Raw genomic sequence first — 21384 nt, forward strand, 5'->3', positions numbered from 1 at the left:
GCCAAAAGCTCCTCACAGGTTTGTTTTCTCTAAAATAAACCTGTCTTAACTGGCAAGCCACCTTTCGTGTTTTTTTTCCTCTTTCTTTAATTCTTACACATACTGTTTTATTTCTCTTGAGTGAACACCCAGAAATAGAATAGCTGAGCCATATGGTAGATAAGTTGATTAACTTTTTGAGACACCACCAAACTGTTTTATAAGGCAATTGTATAGTTTTACATGTGTAGCATCAGTGTGTGAATATTCTAGTTGTTCTACGTCCTTGTTAACATTTGGTATTGTCAGACTTTTAAATTTTAGCCATCTAAAAATTTATAGTGTTATTTTATGGTGGTTATAGTTTGCATTTCCCCCATGACTAATGATGCTGAGGATCATCTCATAGGCTTTTTGAAGTATGTGTTCAAATCTTTTGCCCATCTTTAAAAATTAGGGTTTTTGTTTTGTACAAATACTTGGAAATTAAGCAACATACTCCAGAATGACCAATGGGTCAATGAAGAAATTAAGAAAAATAAAAAAACTTACTGAAAATGATGAAAACATGTCTAACAAATAAAAATTGATACACAACATACCAAAATCTATGGAATACAGTAAAAGCAGTACTAGGAGGAAAGTTCATAGTAATGATTGCCTACGTCAAAAAAGTAGAAAGATTTAAAACAACTTAACAGTGAACCTCAGGAAACTACAAAAGCAAAAACAACAACAAAAAAAACCCCAAACTCTAAATTAGTAGAAGGAAGTAAATAATAAAGATCAGAACAGAAATAAATGAAATAGGTTGGAAAAGTAATACAAAAGATCAACAAAATGAAAAGTTGTTTTTTAAAAAAAATTGACTAAGCATTACCTAGACTAACTAAGAAAAAAGAGGGAAGAACCAAATAAATGAAAAAGGAGATGTTACAATTGATACCACAAAAATATAAAGGATCGTAAGAGACTATGATGAACACCAATAAATTGGAAAGCCCAGAGGAGATGGATAAATTTCTGGGCACCTACAACCTACCAAGATTGAACCAGGTTGAGATACAAAATCCGAATAGACCAATAACAATTATTGAGGAACCTCAATAATAATTTTTATTAAACAACAATAAAAAGTTTCCCAATTAAAAAAAAAAGCTCAGGACTGGATGGCTTTACTGCTGGATTCTACCAAACTTTAAAAAATAACTACCAATTTTTCTCAAACTATTCCAAAAAATTGAAGGGAAGAGAATTCTTCCAGACTCATTCTATAAGGCCAGAATTAACCTGATACAAAACCAGACAAGGATACAACAACAAAAAAAGAATATTGCAGGCCAGTATCCCTGATGAACATAAATGGAAAGTTCCTCAACAAAATACTAGCAAACTGAATCCAACAGCACATTAATAAGATTATTTACTAAAACCAGGTGGGATTCATTCCAGGGATGCAAGAGTGGTTCAACATACGCAAATCAATAAACATAATACATCCCATCCACAGAATGAAGGACAAAAATCATATGATCACCACAATAGATGCAGAAAAACAGTTGATAAAATTCAACATCCCTCCATGATAAAAACTCTCAAACAATTAGGTTTAGAAGAAGGAACACACTTCATCTTAATAAAGGCCATATATGACAAATCCACAGCTAATATTGTACCAAACAGGGAAATGTTGGAAGTTTTTTCTCTAAAAACTGGAACAAGATAAGGATGCTTACCCTCACTACTCTTATTCCATGTAGTACTGGAAGTTCTAGCCAGAGCAATTAGGCAACAGAAAGAAATAAAAGACATCCAAATTTGGAAGGAATAAGTCAAATTGACCATGTTTGCAGATGACATCCTCTTACCTATAGAAACATCTAAAGACTCCATCAAAAAACTCTTAGAATTGATATACAAATTCAGTAAAGTTGCGAGATACAAAATCAACATACAAAAATCAGTAGCATTTCTATACACCAATAATAAACTATCTGTAAAAGGAACCCCACTTACAATAGCTACCCCCCAAAAAAAACCTCCACCTAGGAGTAAATTTAACCAAAGAGGTGAAAGATCTCTAGAATAAAGACTACAGAACACTAATAAAGAAATTGAAGAGGACATAAAAAATTGGATAGATATCCCATGTTCATGGATTGGAAAAATTAATATTGTTAAGATTCCATACTACCCAAAGGAATCTACAGATTCAGTGCAATCTCTATCGAATTTTCAATGGCATTTTTCACAGAAATGGAAAAAAAGATTCTTAAATTTGTTAGGAACCATAAAAGACCCCAAATAGCCAAAGCAATTGTTTGTTTTATTTTATTTTATTTCACTTCATTTCATTTTATTTTTGAGACAGTCTCCCTCTGTCACCCAGGTTGGAGTGCAGTTGCATGATCTCAGCTCACTGCAATCTCTCCCTCCTGGGTTCAAGCAATTCTCCTGCTTCAGCCACCTCAGTAGCTAGAATTACAGACATGCACTACCATGCCCTATTTTTAGTAGAGATAGGGTTTCACCATGTTGGCCAGGCTGGTCTCAAACTCCTGACCTCAAGTGATCCACCTGCCTCAGCCTCCCAAAGTGCTGGTATTACAGGCATGAGCCTCTGCTCCTAGCCAAGCCAAAGCAATTCTGAGCAAAAAGAACTGGAGGGATCACACTACTTTACTTTAAAATGTAATACTATAGTAAAACAGCATTGTATTGGCATTAAAGCAACACATGAATCAATGGAACAGAATAGAGAACCCAGAAATAAATTCACATATTTATGGCCTATTGATTTTCTGCAACAGCACTAAGAACATAAACTGAAGAAAGGACACCTTTTTCAATAAATATTGCTGGGGAAACTGGATATTCATATGCAGAAGAATGAAACTAGAGCCCCATCTATCATAATATAAAAAAGTAACTCAAAATGAATCAAAGACTTAAGTGTAAGACCCCAAATTATGAAACTACTAAGAGAAAACATAAGGAAAATGTTCTGAGCAAAGATTTTATGGATAAGACCTCCAAAACACAGTCAACAAAGGCAAAAATAGACTAATGGGATTACATCGAACTAAACATTTCTGTGCAGGAAAGTAAACAATCAACAGAGTCATGTGACAAACTACAGAATGGGATAAGATATTTGCAAACGGTTTCTCTGACAAGGAATTAATATCTAGAATATACAAGGAACTTAACAGCAAAAAGCCAAATAATCTGATTTTTAAAATTGGCAATTGATCTCAACAGACGTTTCTCAAAAGAAGACATAAAATGGCCACTAAGTATTTGAAACAGTGCTCTATGTGACTAATGATTAGGGAAATGCAAATCAAAATCACAGTGAGATATTATCTCACACCAGCTAGAATGGCTATTATCAAAAAGAAGAAAAAATAACAAAGCTAGCAAGAATGCAGATAAAAGGAAACTTAAAACATTTCAGCTTTTACTTTAGATTCAGGGGTTACATGTGCAGGTGTATTGCATGATGATGAGGTTTCAGAATATGATTGAACCCATCTCCCAGGTGGTGAGCATAGTACCCAATATGTGGTTTTGCAACCCTTCCTTCCTCCTTCCCTCCCTCCTCTTATACTCCCCAGTGCCTAGCATTCCCATTTTTATGTCCATGCGTACCCAATGTTTAGCTCCCACTTATAAGTGAGAAACATAGTATTTGGTTTTCTGTTTCTGCGTTAACTTGTTTAGGATAATGGCCTCCGGCTGCATTCATGTTGCTGCAAAAGACATGATTTCATTCTTCTTTTTGTGGCTGCATGGTATTCCATGGTGTATACGTACCACCACATTTTCTTTATCCAATCTGCCATTATTGGGCATCTAGGTTGATTCCATGTCTTTGCTACTGTGAATAGTGCTGTAATGAACATATAAGTGCATGTATTTTTTTTGGTAGAACAATTTATTTTCCTTTGGGCATATACCCAGTAGTGGGATTGCTGGGTTGAATGGTAATTCAGTTTTTATTAATAGTTCTTTAAGAAATCTCCAAAGTGATATTCACAGTGGTTGAACTAATTTACATTCCCACCAACAGTGTATAAGCGACAAAGAAAATTCTCACACATTGTTGGTAGGAATGTAAATTAGTACAGCTATTATGGAAAGCAGTGTGGAAGTTCCTTAACAGGCTAAAAATAGAACTACCATATGATCCAGTAATCTCGCTACTGGACCTATATCCAAAGAAAATAAAATCATATGTCGAAGAGATACCTGCACTCCCATCTTTACTGTAGTTTCATTTATAATAATGAAGATATGGAATCCACCGAAGTGTCTATCAACAGATGAAGAGATAAAGAAAATGTGGTATATATACACAATGGAATGCAGCCATAAAAGAGAATGAAATCCTATCATTGGTGGCAACATGGATGAGCCTGGAGGACATTATGTTAAGTGATATAAGCCAGGCACAGAAAGACAAGTTTCATATATTCTCACTTACATGTGGGAGCTAAAAAAGTTGATCTCAGAGAAGTAGAGAGTAGAATAGTGGTTACTAGAAGCTGAGAAGGGTAGGGAGACAGAGATTGATCAATGAATACAAAATTATATATAGATAGAAGAAATAAGTTTTAGTTTTAGTGTTCTATAGCATTGTAGGGTGACTATAGTGAACAATAACTTATTGTATATTTTCAAGTACTGAGAGGAGAAAATTTTGTACATTACCAGCACAAAGAAATGATAAACCTTTGAGATAATGGATATGCCAGTTACCCAGATTCGATCATTATGCATTGTATGCATGTATTGAAATGTCACCCTTCACCCCATAAATATGTGCAATTACATGTCATTTAAAAGTGATAAGAAAAATTAGTTTTTTTGATCTTATTGACTCGTAGGAAGCTTATATATTCTGAAAAGAAGTCCATTTTCAGATGTGTACTAAAAATATTTTCTTTCATTTTGTGACTTACGTTTCCATTTTCTTTAATGGAAACTTTTAAAAACTTTTAAAAAGCAAAGTTTAAAAAAAATCTAGTTAAGGTCCAGTTTGTTAACTTTTTTCTAATATGGCTTGTGATGCTTATTCCTTCTGCCTAGAATGTTCCTGGGATGTTTGTGGAGCTAAGTCCCTCGCTTCCTTCAATTCTTTACTCAAATATGTCCACCCTATTTAATGTCAACTGTCCACCGTATTTAATGCCACCCTATTTAATATCACTAACACCTCCTCCCCCCTCACTCTTGACATTCATTCTAGTCTATTTTACGTTTTTTTCTCATAGAACTTATAAATTTCTAGCATGCTTTATAACTTACATATTCATTATGTTTATTGTTTATTGTCCTTTGTTCCAGTAAAATGTAAACTCCTAGAAGAACAGAGACCTGTGTTTTGTTCACTGATGTACCCTAAGTGCTCACAAGTGTTTCTAGCACCTAGTATGTGCTCAATAAATATTTGCTAGGTTGATGAATTAATGATTTCTAAGCTTTCCTTCAGCCTGAAGAGTTTTCTGATTTTAAGATTCTACTTAGATAATCCTAATTGTCTCAGTGACTCTCACCAGTCACTCACTTCTCCCACAAGGTGGCAGTCTTTACCTTCAACACAGGTTCTGGTAGCCTCAAATTTGATAATAGCTGAGTTAACCTGCTTGTTTTCTTTGAGCCCAGACAGCCTACCCTATGGGAACTGACAGCTGTAAAATTTAAAGGACGAGTGTAATTACCCTGCAAGATCTGAGTGCTTTTAGGCAAGAGGATTTAGGGGGTGAGAGTTTTCCTGGAGAGGGACACATTATGAAGGTGATATTGCTTAATTGATGGGGACTTTGAAACATAGTTGCTCTTTGTGAGAATGGTATAGGTTTAGAGAGAGGTGCTAGCACAGAGCTGTGACACCTGAAGTAGGCTGACAGCAGACAAATTGGATTTAACCACCAAATATATCTGTGTTTTCATGTCTTCCTGCCCCGTGCCCTCTTATCTGACTCACTTTACCCCAGCACTGGGGAATAACTGTGCCCTATTCTGGTCCTGATCCTTTTGTACCATCTAGGGAAATGAGAACTCCTCTTGGGGTCTCAGATCCTCATTTCTGTTAGAACCAATCCTATTCTGCGGGTAGGGCCATGGTTGTAAATTTCCTGTGGGAGGCAGCATTGCTTTGCAAAAAGAACACAGTTTGGCATGTGAGGCAGCTCTGCCACTTGGACAAGGTGATAAAGCTTTAGTCTCTTTATTTCTAAAACAGGGATGATGCTAATACCCCGCCCATGGACTAGTATGAGATTTAAATGTCAGGTACTTGGCACAGTGGCAGGTGGTGAATGCTCTTTGGTGATCATGACTATCCTTTTCTCCTGGTAGTGCTGCCTCCTCCCTCTGAGCACCTGGAGTCAATCCACCTTGGGTAGGTCAGAGAAGGTAGAAGAAAGTGGTGGGAGGTGAACTCGACGGAATGATGCACAGGGCGATAGGGTGAGTGAGAGGTCTGGGATCTATTGGCAGGAGCAGAATGGTAGGAAAGGGAAAACATGCCATTGACCTTGACTCTTGACATTTGTGCCCATCCTATGCTGTGTTGAGCCTCAGGTCACCGTTTGCGGAGGTGAGCAGAAAACTGCTAACAGATCGAGGCTTCTCCAGCCTTCTAGGTAAACTTTCATCAGTGGGTTAGTTGTCTTGTTCAGAAGCTGAGCACGGAGCTTTGGCCAAGCATAAACACTGATTATGGCAGTCCAATTGTCGTAATCCCTTTGATTCTTTAATATCCCCTTCAAGATTGTTTGTTATTGTCAATGCCCCCACAACCTAAGACCACCAGGAACACACTGTAATTGAAAAAGGTGGGTTTGTTGCTCTCTGCAAGAAGGGAGGACACTCAGCATAGAGACCCATGAGGGTGGGGCAGGTTTTATCCAATGACGTTAGAAAGGACTTACTGAGGATTTGGGCTTGTTTTAGGAGATTTGGGGGAAAGGTTCAAGGAGACTGGCTTTTCCTGGATGCTGCCAGGAAGTAGTGGGATGGTAGTAAGTCTGTGGTAGGATGTTTAAATAAATTTCCTCTACTGGGCTGGAAGAATGAGAAGGCTGAAGCTGTAATAAGTAAAGAAGTGGCAGTCACTCCTATCAGCTATGATAAAAGGATGTTTGGCTATTACTTTATGGTTTGGATGCTATTTTTGCTTGTGTTCACATCATGGTCTGTCATGGTGATAGGCCACGTACACAGTAGCCTTGTCTGATGCTGGTGTCCCATGCAGTTGATTATGCTCAGCTGAAGGACACTAAGGCCCAACTGTGGGGGCCAGGCCAGCTCCTGAGTGTCAGGGGGGCTGCACTGCTTTGTCATTACCAACATCTCCACATACAATACAGCCTGTGCATGTGAGGTCCCAGAAGGAAGGAGCTAAAGCAGCTAGACTGGGATCACTTTACTCAATTTGAGGAGAGGAGTGCTCTTGAGGGAACCAGAGGAAGGCAGATGAGCTGGTCTGATCTCCTTTTCTATTGGAGCTCTACGCAGATAGACTGAAAATATTTGCTAAAACAAAGAGCTCCATCTCTAGAATACCCTTAGCAGGATGTCCTTGATTAAAGGATTATTTCTGAAAACTAAATTCGGAATCCGTGAGGCATGATTCCCCGGAAGATCATATAAGCTGTACAATTCTCTATGGAATAAATTGGAGACTTCATCACTTAGATCCCTTTGACTGTGTGAGGAACCCCACGAAACCTCACTTAGTGACTTTATTCATTCTTCTGGGCCTGAAAGCATATGTCTCATGCAGGAAGGAAGGCAGGACCAGTGGGGCTTTGCAGGTTGTGCCATTCTCTCCTTGCTTTGCTCGAGACTCTTTATTACCTCTCTCCCTGACATTATTTGTAGTGTGATTCTGGGTGTGTTCTGTGATTCTTGTGACTAGGTATCCAATTTTGCTTAAGGATGCAAGGAAGTGTTTGGGGAGAAAGCTCTATTGGAAGAGGTCTGTAGTCCTAGCCTCCCGCCCCACCCCACATTTCACATCATTAGACCTCAGCACATGGGTCTGGGGCCCCAACACTGTCTTACCTGTTACACAGTGTGGTCTTTATCTGGATGAGGGATGCGAAAGGATACATTGTGGCCAAGAGACCTGGGAGAGGCACAGAAATAACAGGTGACCACCAAGGGTGCTTGGACCTGAGATGTTTCCATTTCCTAAGACCCTCCAAGATTCTCCAACATTTGGTATAGTTGCCCAGGCAATTTAACAAGAAAATCAAAATTTTGTTATGACCCCCATTGTAATTTATGCTTATCGCAGAAAAATTGAGACTATAAGAAGGAGAATAGAAGGTCACAAAACCACTCTATACTAGTCCAGGGATAGCTATTCTTACAACATGGATTGATCAGTGTGGGGTGATTTCTCCTAGTGTTTTTTGGACAGAAAAGCATTGAAGATGCCCTGGTTTTAAGGTCTTAGGATGAAGGAATTATAGTTGAACAGTTCAAAATGATGTTATGAATTACTTTCAGATTTGTTCGCTTGATTGCATTAGCCTTGCCTGGGCCCTACGGTAACTATTTGGTTCCATCATGGTGGCTGAGTAGGTGGCTCTGGAAAAAGAGCTATTCAAGAAAAGCTTTTCTTTCTCTAAAAATATTGTAGGGGGCTCACCCTCTGTTCTTGGAAGCAACGTTTGGGATGGCCTCTTGGGAGGCTGTCTGGTGAAGTGTCTAGGGGTATGTGGTCTGGACTTGGACAGGACAAGATGCAAATTCTGGCTGGGATATTCTAGTTGTGGAGTGTTGGGCAAGTTACTTGGTCTTCTGAGTTTATGGGTAAACTGGAGATAATAGGTATGTGTGAATGAGGATCCAATGAGATGCCTGTAAAACACTTAGCCAGATGGCTGCGTGAAGAAAGCACTTGGTAAATGCTAATTGTTGTGGTTGTTATAATTAGTACAATGATTAGTCATTGCTGATTGCTGGCTAACTGGCGGTAAGAAATGAAAGTAAAGTAAGGCAGTAGCAGCGGAGGGAGGTGGTGGAGGGAATCAGGAGACACTTGCAGGTTCTGGTTCTGCCTGAGTTTAAGTGCTGGGGAAAACTAGTTGAATAACTTGTTGTCTAACATTTAACAGCTGTGTGACCTCGGGCTAGTCACATTTCCTTTATAAACTTCCTTTTTCTCATTTGCGAAATGAAGGGGTTTCGTGAGGTTACTTCTCATCACCCCTGGTTGACCATTAGAATCGTTTGGGAGACCTTTTTAGAAATTCTTGGTTCTGGGGTCTTCCATTTTCCCCATTCTCACTTGGTGGGTCTGAAAGCAGGCACTGCAGCTTTTCCAAAGCTCTTCAGGTGACCTTGAAGTGTGGCCAGGGCTGAGAACCTCTGACTTCCAACAGCACTTCTGGTTTAGGAAGGAGCAAATCACAGGCACAGAATGAGCTCTCAGGAACGGCTGCTGAGCTAGTAATTGCCGTGACACTGTCTCCCTGTCCCAACTGCAGGCACCCCTAGACATCTCCTGACGAAGACTTCCAATTTTGGAACAGAAGAATCTTTGAAAAAAATATTATTGAACTTCCAGAAATGACTCAGTCCTTCTCTGCTCCTTCTTTAGTCGGAAAGATCTGCCCCCATCCCTGTCTACTGCAGTCCCAATCCCTTTTTATTTCAACATATATATCTAAACCAACAAAAAAATTGACTCGCACAACCAAGGTGAGGTGTTTGGCTTTGAGGATAAATAAATAATTTCATAAAACCTGCCCCCAGATTTCTCATTGCCTCTACTCATTTTCTCTAATTTGTAGGGCATACTGAAAGCTCGGATTCATAAGATGTAGAAAGGGCAGAGAGTTAAGTTACAAACTCTTCCTAGGTCTGTTTCAACTCTAATGTTCTATAGCTCTGCTCCGTCTAAACAAGGAATTCTGTTAAATTTGTAACCTGGACTTTCTTGAATACTGAGGTAATGTTTCTTGAAGTAGGATATATATACCCAAGAAGAATAAAAATAATTCTGGAGGTGTTTTAATTCTCTGTGGGACTCAATAAAAGTTTTGGTGATTATATATAAACACACTTATGAAAGCATCTGGTACATGTAGGTGCTCAGTGCACATGAATTTATCTTTCCTGCCAGATCTTTTGTAGTGGAAAATTATCTTATTCTTCCATCTTTGTCTGCAAAGATGCTGCTAAGGAAAGATGTAGAAGAGTTTTACAAGGGAGTTGGAGTATGGGAACAGGAAGTTCCCAAGAAGGCCACTGCATTAATTAATGGAATTGAAACAAGATCCCCTAAAGGAAAATCGCTGCCAAATCTCTTTTCTCTAAACTATCCAAAATGGTGCCCCATAAATTTTCATTGACATTGAAGTACATAATGTAATAAGCTTTTTTTCCTTTAAATATATAATGTACGGAGAAAACCAGGTTGATAATGGTTTCCTGGCATAGCTTTCAAAGGCAAGTGTGGATGAAGTGGAAATATGGTGCACAGATATTGGAAAGAAACCACTGTTGAACTCTTCACATTTTCGTGTATACCCAATGATTCTCAAACCAAAACTTGCATCAGAATTGCCTGGAGGGCTTATTAAAACATAATTGTTGGATGCCACCCTTGCATTAATGAATTACACCTGCAACTGTTCTATTTTTTTAAATGGTCACATTTTAAGGTACCGGGCTGAGGACTTCATTATGTGAGTTTCAAATGGGACATAATTCAACCCCTAGCCCAATCCTAGTGAGTGGTGAGTGGTATCTCTTGGTTTTGATTTCTACTTCCCTAGTGACTAATGATGTTGAGCATTTTTATATGTGTTTATTAGCCATTTTTATATCTCTTATGAAAAAATGTGTATAAAATTGTTGGCCCATTTGTTAATTGGGTTATCCATTTATTATTGAATTATAAGAGCTCTTTACTACTCTGGATGCAAATCCTGAAACAGAAATAATATTTGCAAATATTTTAATCCATTCTGTGAATTTTATTTTCACTTTCTTGATGGCGTCCTTTGAAGAACGTAGGATTTTAATTTTGATAAAGTGTAATTTATGTATTTTTTCTTTTGTTGCTGTGCTTTTGGTATCATATTTAAGAAATAATTGCCTAATCCAAGGTTATGACAATTTTTTATTCTATGTTTGCCTCTAAGAATTTTCTAATTTTACCTTTTATATTTAGGTCTTTCATTCATTTTGAGTCAATTTTTGTATATGGTGTAAAGTATGGGTCCTAATTTATTCTTTTGCATGTGGATATCTTGTTGTCCCTGCACCATTTGTTGAAAAGTGTTTTTTTTTTTTCCCCCATTGAATGGCTTTGGCACTCTTGTCTAAAATTAATTGATGGTAACTGTAAGACTTTATTTCTGGACTCTATTCCATTGATGTATATTTCTATCATTGTTACTGAGCAATGTGCTTGCTGCCTGACAGATAGAGAAGCCAATATTATGGAACTGGTTTTTGAGAAAAGCAAAAGCTTTATCGTGAGGTTGACTTGCAAGGAAACAGGATGCAAAGCTCAAATCTGTCTCCCCATCTGGGATCTGGGACAAGTTTTATGGGTTAGGGAGGGCAAGCTGGTATGCAGAAGCACTGGTAGGGCAGGTTTCAACTGGAAGTACTTTAAACAAGACCATTTATGGTAAGGTATGGTAAGGGTCTTAACACTGGACATGCCTGGGCTCAGGTTTCTTGCTTTTAAAAATGTTTGGGCCCTCAGGTTCCAGTCATGTCTTGACCATTTGCTTCTGTGGTGGGGCAGGAGAGGAATTTTTCTTCTGGGTATTATTCAAGGTTGAGGTCTTCTTTTCTGCATTGCTTTGGCTGCATGACTTACAACTTTTTGGCTTTATGCCTGTAAAATAACTTGACATACTATTATCATCAGAGTAGGGCCAGTTAGAACTGGTCCTGTGATTACATCATTATGCCAGTACCAATTGTCTTGATTACTGTAGCATTGTAGTAAGTTTTGAAATCAGGAAGTTTGTGTCTTTCAACTTTGGTCTTCTTTTTCAGGATTTTTGGCTCTTCTGTGTTCCTTACATTTCCATATGAATTTTAAGTTAAACTGTCACTATCTGCAAAAGAGGGAACTGGGATTTTTATAGAGATTACATTGAAGCTGTAAATCAGCTTGGAGAATACTGTCATCTTAACAATATTAAGTCTTCTGGCCGGGCACGGTGGCTCACGCCTGTAATCCCAGCACTTTGGGAGGCCAAGGCGGGTGGATCACGAGCTCAGAAGTTCGAGACCAGCCTGGCCAACCTGGTAAAACCCCGTCTCTACTAAAAATAATAAGAATAAAAAACTGGGCATGGTGGCATGTGCCTGTAATCCCAGCTACTCAGGAGGCTGAGGCAGGAGAATCATTTGAACCCGGGAGGCAGAGGTTGCAGTGAGCCGAGATCGCACCATTGCACTCTAGCCTGGGCAACAGGGCGAGATTCTGTCTCAAAAAAACAAAAACAAAAACAAAAACAATATTAAGTCTTCTGATCCATGAATGTAGAATGTTTTTCCATTTGTTCAGGTCTTCTTTACTTTGTAACAGTGTTATGTATTTTTCAATGTTCCAGTCCTGTAATTCTTTGTTATATTTACTCATAAGAATATTAATTGTTTTGCTGCTATTATAAGTGGAATTGTTTAAATTTTGATTTTATATTTTTCATTGATAGTATATAGAAATGCAATTGATTTTTGTATACTGATTTTGTAACCTGAAACCTTGCTGAACATGTTTACTCGTTCTAACAGTTTCCTTTTTGTGGATTTCTTATAATTTTCTATATACAGTATTTCATGTCATCCATGAAGGGGATAGGTTTACTTCTTCTTATCTAATCTGGATGAGTTTAGTTTATTTTTCTTACCTAAATTCCTTGGCTAGAATTCCAATACAATGATGAATATAAGTAATGAAATCAGACATCTTTGGACTGTACTTGATTTTAAGGGGGAGCATCCAGTCTTTTACCATTATGTATAATGTTAGCTGTGGGGTTTAATAGATGAATTTTATCAGGTTGAGGAAATTTTATTTCTAATTTGCTCAGTGCTTTTTTTCATCACAAGAGTGTTGGATTTTGTTAATATTTTTGTGTGTCTATTGAGATGATCATATGGTTTTTGTCATTCTACAAAATACAGCACATTAAATTGATGGATTTTTACATGTTAATTTTTTTAAAAATTTTACTTTAAGTTCTGGGACACATGTGCAGAACGTGCAGGTTTGTTACATAGGTATACATGTGCCATGGTGGTTTGCTGCACCCATCAACCCATCATCTAGGTTTTAAGCCCCGCATGCATTAGGTATTTGTCCTAATACTCTCCCTCCCCTTACTCCCCACCCCCGCCGATAGGCCCCGGTGTGTGTTGTTCCCCTCCCTGTGTCCATGTGTTCTCACTGTTCAACTCTCACTTATGAGTGAGAACACGTGGTGTCTGGTTTTCTGTTCCTGTGTTTTTAGCTGAGAATGATGGCTTCCAGCTTCATCCATGTCCCTGCAAAGGACATAAACTCATTCTTTTTTATGACTGCATAGTATTCCATGGTGTATATGTGCCACATTTTCTTTATTCAGTCCATCATTTATGGGCATTTGGGTTGGCTCTAAGTCTTTGCTATTGTAAATAGTGCTCCAATAAACATATGTGTGGATGTGTCTTTATAGTAGAATGATTTATACTCCTTTGGGTATATACCCAGTAATGGGATTGCTGGGTCAAATGATATTTCTGGTTCTAGATCCTTGAGGAATTGCCACACTATCTTCCACAGTGGTTGAACTAATTCACACTCCCACCAACAGTGTAAAAGCATTCCTATTTCTCCACAGCCTCACCAGCATCTGTTGTTTCCTGACTTTTTAATGATCGTCATTCTAACTGGCGTGAGATGGTATCCATTGCGGTTTTGATTTGCATTTCTCTAATGACCAGTGATGATAAGCTTTTTTTCATATGTTTGCTGGGCTCATAAATGCCTTCTTTTGAGAAGCGTCTGTTAATACCCTTCGCCCACTTTTTGATGGGGTTGTTTTTTTCTTGTAAATTTGTTTAAGTTGTAGACTCAGGATATTAGATCTTTGTCAGATGGATAGATTGCAAAAAATTTCTCCCATTCTGTAGGTTGCCTGTTCACTCTGATGATAGTTTCTTTTGGTGTGCAGTATCTCTTTAATTAGATCCCATTTGTCAATTTTGGCTTTTGTTGCAATTGCTTTTGGTGTTTTAGTCATGAAGTTTTTGCCCATGCCTATGTCCTGAATAGTATTGCCTAGATTTTCGTCTAGGATTTTTATGGTTTTAGGTTTTACATTTAAGTGTTTAATCCATCTTGAGTTAATTTTTGTATAAGGTGTAAAGAAGGGGTCCAGTTTTTGTTTTCTGTATATGGCTAGCCAGTTTTCCCAGCACTATTAATTAAATAGGTAATCCTTTCTCCATTGCTTGTTTTTGTCAGGTTTGTTGAAGATGAGGTGGTTGTAGACATGTGGTATTATTTCTGAGGTCTCTGTTCTGTTTTGTTTTTTGTTTTTTGTTTTTTGTTTTTTTTTTGAGATGAGATCTCGCTCTGTCACCCAGGCTGGAGTGCAGTGGCACGATCTCGGCTCACTGCAACCTCCACCTCCCTGGTTCAAGCAATTCTCCTGCCTCAGCCTCCTGAGTAGCTGGGATTACAGGCACATACCACCGCGCCTGGCTAATTTTTGTATTTTTAGTAGAGATGGGGTTTCACCATGTTGGTCAGGCTTGTCTCGAACTCATCACCTCGTGATCCGCCTGCCTCAGCCTCCCAAAGTGCTGGGATTACAGGCGTGAGCCACTATGCCCGGCCAAGGTCTCCGTTCTCTTTCATTGGTCTATATATCTGTTTTGGTACTAGTACTGTAGTTACTGTAGCCTTGTAGTACACTTTGTAGTCAGGTAACGTGATGCCTCCAACTTCGTTCTTTTTGCTTAGGATTGTCTTGGCTATACGGGCTCTTTTTTGGTTCCATATGAAATTTAAAGTAGTTTTTTTCTAATTCTATGAAGAAAGTCAATGGTAGCTTGATGGGAATAGCTTTGAATCTATCAATTACTTTGGGCAATATGGCCATTTTCACAATATTTATTCTTCCTATCTATGAGCATGGAATTTTTTCTATTTGTTTGTGTCCTTTATTATTTCCTTGAGCAGTGGTTTGTAGTTCTCCTTGAAGAGGTCCTTATGTCTCTTGTAAGTTGTATTCCTAGGTATCTTATTCTCTTTGTAGCAATTTTGAATGGGAGTTCACTCATGATTTGGCTTCTGCTTGTCTATTACTGGTATATAGGAATGCTTGTGATTTTTGCACACTGATTTTATATCCTGAGACTTTGCTGAAGTTGCTTATCAGCTTAAGGAGGTTTTGGGCTGAGACGTTGGGGTTTTCTAAATATACAATCATGTCATCTGCACACAGAGACAATTTGACTTTCTCTCTTCCTATATGAGTACACTTTATTTATTTCTTATGTCTGATTGCCCTGGCCAGAACTTCCAATACTACGTTGAATAGGAGTGGTGAGAGAGGACATCCTTGTCTTGTGCCACTTTTCGATAGGAATGCTTCCAGCTTTTGCCCATTTAGTATGATATGGGTTACGGGTTTTTCAGAAATAGCTCTTATTATTTTGAGATATGTTCCATCGATACCTAGTTTATTGAGAGTTTTTAGCATGAAGGGATGTTGAATTTTATTGAAGGACTTTTCTGCATCCATTGAGATAATCATGTGGTTTTTTTCATTGGTTCTGATTATGTGATGGATTATGTTTATTGATTTGTGTTTGTTGAACCAGCCTTGCATCCCAGAGATGAAGCCAACTTGATCGTGGTGGATAAGCTTTTTGATGTGCTGCTGGATTCAGTTTGCCAGTATTTTAATGAGGATTTTTGCATCGATGTTCATCAGGGATATTGGACTGAAATTTTCTTTTTTTATTGTGTCTCTGCCAGGTTTCGGTATTAGGATGATATTGGCCTCATAAAATGACTTATGGAGGAGTCCCTCTTTTTCTATTGTTTGCAATAGTGTCAGAAGGAATGGTACCAGCTCCTCTTTGTACCCCTGGTAGACTGCATGTTAGACGAGATAATATGTATGAACTACCTGGCATATAATAGATGCTTCCTAAATAAGATTCTAAAAGATAATTATGCTCCAAAAATATTTTTAAAATCAAATAATTTATGTTTTATTTTCTGTGTTTTATCTCAGACATGTAGACTGCCAAAGTGTATGGGATGCATTCAAGGGTGCATTTATTTCAAAACATCCTTGCAACATTACTGAAGAAGACTATCAGCCACTAATGAAGTTGGGAACTCAGACCGTACCTTGCAACAAGGTAATTGGGGGCATGCCATTGATTTTAAAACTAGGGATAAAAGCCAATGGTAACAATTCATAGGTCCAAATTTTGATTAGAATGAAGGAAGAGGAAAAATCCAGACATTATAGTGTTAAGTGTGGTTGGTAGGAATGGAATTTGCGGGCCATTGAGGGGCCATGATATAATTAAGATTTAGGATATCTGGAGAAGGGAGATAAGAGAGAGAAATGGGGATACAGAAATAGGAAAGGGGATTTGGCCAAAAACTAGGCAGAAAAAACCTAACACCAAACCCAACTCAGACAAACAAATTAACATGACCTGTATAATAACAAAACTTTCCTCTGACCTATGATAATAATAGCAGTAGTAGTAATAATAGCAATGCCAAGTTACACTTGCAGAGTGCTTCTTCTTTTTCTTGCTTACAAAAGACTCTCCTAATCCTTATTTTCTTAGGCCTTCATAGCCATTCTCTGGAATGGGCAGGTCAGGTGTCAGCATCCCAATTTCACCAATGAGAAAACTGAGGCTTGGTGTGTTTAGGTGACCAGTGTTGCCCAAGTTTGACAGGCTTCAAAGTGACCAGGTTAAATGTAAATGGTATGAGACTTGGAGCCACAGAGGCCTGGATTCTAATACATTGGTTACATTGGAAAAGGTCTATCAGAGTGCACCTTTTCTGTAGTCAATGTTTAAGGCAAAATTCCACGTGCCTAAAATTTTCTTTGTGAAGCCCTTAAATCCATCCAGAAATTACAGCCTCTCATTCCATTGTTAGTGAGCTGGAGTCATTGTGAAACTTCTCCATTCACTAGGCATGATGCCCTATGCAGAGAAGGTGTTTGGCAAATAATAACCCAGGCTGACATTTGTCAAATAAGTGACTATGCGATGGATAGTATGCTAAGCAATTTACTGGCATTTATCTCTGTTAATTTCCCTAGCACCCCATTAGTTTATTTCAGTCATTATCATTACCATTTTACAGGTGTAGAAAGTGGGGCTTAGTGATGTTTTGGTTGCTCAAGGTGAAACACCTGATAAGTGATGATGATGCTGGGCTTCAATAAGGACTGGGATTTTAGGGCCTATGCTTTAAACCAGTATCCTTCACTGACTCCCATTAAGAATGAATAGGGGGAGGGGCCAAGATGGCTGAATAGGAACAGCTCCAGTCTGCAGCTCCCAGTGAGACCAACGCAGAAGGTGGGTGATTTCTGCATTTCCATCTGAGATGAGGAGGTTTCCTCATGTGTCTACACCACCAGGGCCCTGGGTTTCAAGCACAAAACTGAGCCGCTGTTTGGGCAGACACCAAGCTAGGTGCAGGAGTTTTTTTCGTACCCCAGTGGCGCCTGAAACCCCAGTGAGACAGAACCGTTCACTCCCCTGGAAAGGGGGCAGAAGCCAGGGAGCCAAGTGGTCTCGCTCAGTGGGTCTCACTCTCACAGAGCCCAGCAAGCTAAGAACCACTGGCTTGAAATTCTTGCTGCCAGCACAGCAGTCTGAAGTTGACCTGGGATGATGGAGCTGGGTGGGGGGAGGGGCATCCGCCATTACTGAGGCTTTAATAGGCGGTTTTCCCCTGACAGTGCTAAGGAGGCTGGGAAGTCTGGACTGGGTGTGGCAACGTGGCTGTGGCCAGACTGCTTCTCTAGATTCCTCCTCACTGGGCAGGACATCTCTGAAGGAAAGGTAACAACCCCAGTCAGGGGCTTACAGACAAAACCTCCATCTCCCTGCGACAGAGCACCTGGCGGAAGGGGCAGCTGTGGGCGCAGCTTCAGTGGATTTAATCGTTCCTGCTTGCTGGCTCTGAAGACAGCAGCTGATCCTGACAAGAGGGATTCTCCCAGCACAGCACACCAACTCTGCTAAAGGACAGATTGCCTCCTCAAGTGGGTCCCTGACCCCTGTGTCTCCTGACTGGGAGAGACCACCCAACAGGGGTCAAGAGACACCTGATACAGGAGAGCTCCGGCTGGCATCAGGCCCGTGCCCCTCTGGAATGAAGCTTCCAAAGGAAGGAGAAGGCTGTCATCTTTGCTGTTCTGTAGCCTCCACTGGTGATACCTTCAGGTGTGGGAGGAACCCAGGTGAATAGGGTCTGGAGTAGACCTCCTGCACACTGCAGCAGTCGTATGGAAGAAAGGGTCTGATTGCTAAAAGAAAAACCAGAAAGCAACAACATCAATGAAAAAGACCCCACAAAAACCCATCCAAAGGTCAGTAGCCTCAAAGATCAAAGGTAGATAAATGCATGAAGATGAGAAAGAATAAGCACAAAAATGCTGAAAACTCAAAAAGCCAGTGTGCCTCTTCTCCTCCAGATGATCTTAACACATGTCCAACAAGGGCATAGAACAGTGCTGAGGCCCCTAAAAAGAGATGAGTTCATGTCATTTGCAGGCACATGGATGAAGCTGGAAACTATCATTCTCAGCAAACTATCACAAGATCAGAAAACCAAACACCAGATGTTCTCACTCATAAGTGGGAGTTGAACAATGAGAACACATGGACACAGGGAGGGGAACATCACACACTGGGGCCTGTAGAGGGTGGGTGCTAGGGGAGGATAACATTAGGAGAAATACCTAACATAGGTGACGGGTTGATGGGTGCAGCAAACCACCATGGCATGTATATACCTATGTAACAAAACTGCACATTCTGCACATGTAACCCAGAACTTAAAGTATAAAAAAACTAAAGATACTAGCTACATTTACCCAATGTTAAAAAAAAAAAAAAAGAACTGGGCTGAGGCTGAGGTGGATGAATTGACAGAAGTAGGCTTCAGAAGATGCGTAATAATGAAATTCACTGAGCTGAAGGAGTATGTTCTAACCCACTGCAAAGAAGCTAAGAATCATGATAAAACATAGGAGCTGTTAACCAGAATAACTGGTTTAGAGAGGAACATAAATGACCTGATGGAGCTGAAAAACACAACATGAGAACTTCACGATGTAAACACAAGTATCAATAACCAAATAGACCAAACAGAAGAAAGGATATCAGAGGTTGAAGACTATCTTGCTGAAATAAGACAGGCAGACAAGATTAGAGAAAAAAGAATGAAAAGGAACAAGTAAAACCTCTGAGAACTATGGGATTACGTAAAAAGAACCTATGACTGATTGGGGTACCTGAAAGAGACAGGAAGAATGAAACCACGTTGGAAAACACACTTCAGGATATCATCCAGGAGAACTTTTTCAACCTAGCATGACGGGCCAACATTCAAATTCAGCAAATCCAGAGAACCCCAGTAAGATACTCCATGAGAAGATCAACCCCAAGAGACATAATCATCAGATTCTCCAGGTCACCTATAAAGGGAAGCCAATTAGACTAACAGCAGACCTCTCAGCAGAAACCTACAAGCCAGAAGAGATTGGGGGTCAATATTCAACATTCTTAAAGAAAAGAATTTCCAACCTTGAATTTCATATCTAGCCAAACTAAGTTCGTAAATGAAGGGGAAATAAAATCTTTTTCAGACAAGCAAATGCTAAGGGAATTCATCACCACCAGGCCTGCCTTGCAAGAGCTCCTGAAGGAAGCACTAAATATGGAAAGGAAAAACCATTATCAGCCACTACAGAAACACACCGAAGTACACAGACCAATGACACTATGAAGCAACTACATAAACAAATCTTCACAATAACCAGCTAGCATCATGATAACTGGATCAAATTCACACATAACAAATTAACCTTAAGTGTAAATGGGCTAAATGTCCCAACTAAAAGACATGGAATGGCAAGCTGGATAGTCAAGATCAATTGGTGTGCTGTATACAAGAGACCCATCTCACATGCAAAGACACACATAGGCTCAAAATAAAGGGATGGAGGAATATTTACCAAGCAAATGGGAAACAGAAAAGAGCAGGGGTTACAGTCCTAGTTTATGACAAAACAGACTTTAAACCAACAAAGATCAAAAAAGAAAAAGAAGGGTATTACATAAGGATAAAGGGGTAAATTCAACAAGAAGAGCAAACTGTCTTAAATATATATGTGCCCAATACAGGAACACCGAGATTCATAAAACAAGTTCTTAGAGGCCTTCAAAGAGATTTAGATACCCACACAATAATAGTGGGAGAATTTAACATCCCACTGTCAATATTAGACAGATCATCAAGACAGGAAATTAGCAAAGATATTCAAGACCTGAACTCAGCTCAGGATCAAGTGGACCTGATAGATATCTACCGAACTCTCCATGCCAAAGCAACAGAATATACATTATTATTGGTGCTACATGGCATCTACTCTAAAATTGATCACACAATTGGAAGTAAATTACTCCTCAGCAAATGCAGAAGAACTAAAATCATAACAAACAATCTCACAGACCACAGCACAATCAAATTAGAACTCAAGATTAAGAAACTCACTGAAAACCATGCAATTACATGGAAATTGAACAACCTGCTCCTGAATGACTCCTGGGTAAATAATAAAATTAAGCCAGAAATTAAGAAGTTCTTTGAAACTAATAGGAAAAAAGAGACAATGTATCAGAATCTCTGGGATGCAACTAAAACAGTGTTAAGAGGGAAATTTATAGCGCTAAATGCCCACATCAAAAAGCTAGGAAGATATCAAATTGACATCCTAACATCACAACTAAAAGAACTAGAGAACCAAGAGAAAACAAATCCCAAAGCTAGCAGAAGACAAGAAATAACCAAGCTCAGAGCAGAACTGAAGGAGATAGACACAAAAATCCCTTCCAAAAAAAAAAAAATGAATGCAGGAGGTGGTTTTTTGAAAAAAAATTAATAGAATAGATGGATCGCTAGCTAGACTAATAAAGAAAATAGAGAAGAATCAGATAGATACAATAAAATGATAAAGGGGATATCACCACCGATCCCACAGAAATACAAACAACCATCAGAGAATACTATAAATACCTCTATGCAAATAAACTAGAACATCTAGAAGAAATGAATAAATTTCTGGATACATACACCCTCCCAAGACT

General features: G+C 39.0%; 1 protein-coding gene and 1 long non-coding RNA gene across 2 annotated transcripts in view; one reads left to right on the forward strand and one right to left on the reverse strand.

Moving 5' to 3' along the window:
* CD38 (CD38 molecule) overlaps positions 1-21384 on the forward strand; it is a 62387-nt gene that overhangs the window by 19604 nt on the left and 21399 nt on the right. Inside the window, exon 2 of the mRNA XM_019026042.4 lies at positions 16260-16389. Within this exon, the coding sequence (XP_018881587.1) occupies positions 16260-16389 (130 nt within the window). The remainder of the gene's footprint in view (positions 1-16259; positions 16390-21384) is intronic.
* The window catches only part of LOC134758299 (uncharacterized), a 57506-nt gene continuing 42419 nt past the window's right edge, over positions 6298-21384 (reverse strand). Inside the window, exons 2-3 of the long non-coding RNA XR_010133336.1 lie at positions 8053-8116; positions 6298-6380 (exon numbers count right to left, since the gene is read on the reverse strand). This is a non-coding gene — a long non-coding RNA (uncharacterized lncRNA). The remainder of the gene's footprint in view (positions 6381-8052; positions 8117-21384) is intronic.

The sequence above is a fragment of the Gorilla gorilla genome, chromosome 3, assembly GCF_029281585.2.
Source record: "Gorilla gorilla gorilla isolate KB3781 chromosome 3, NHGRI_mGorGor1-v2.1_pri, whole genome shotgun sequence".
NCBI lineage: Eukaryota > Metazoa > Chordata > Mammalia > Primates > Hominidae > Gorilla > Gorilla gorilla.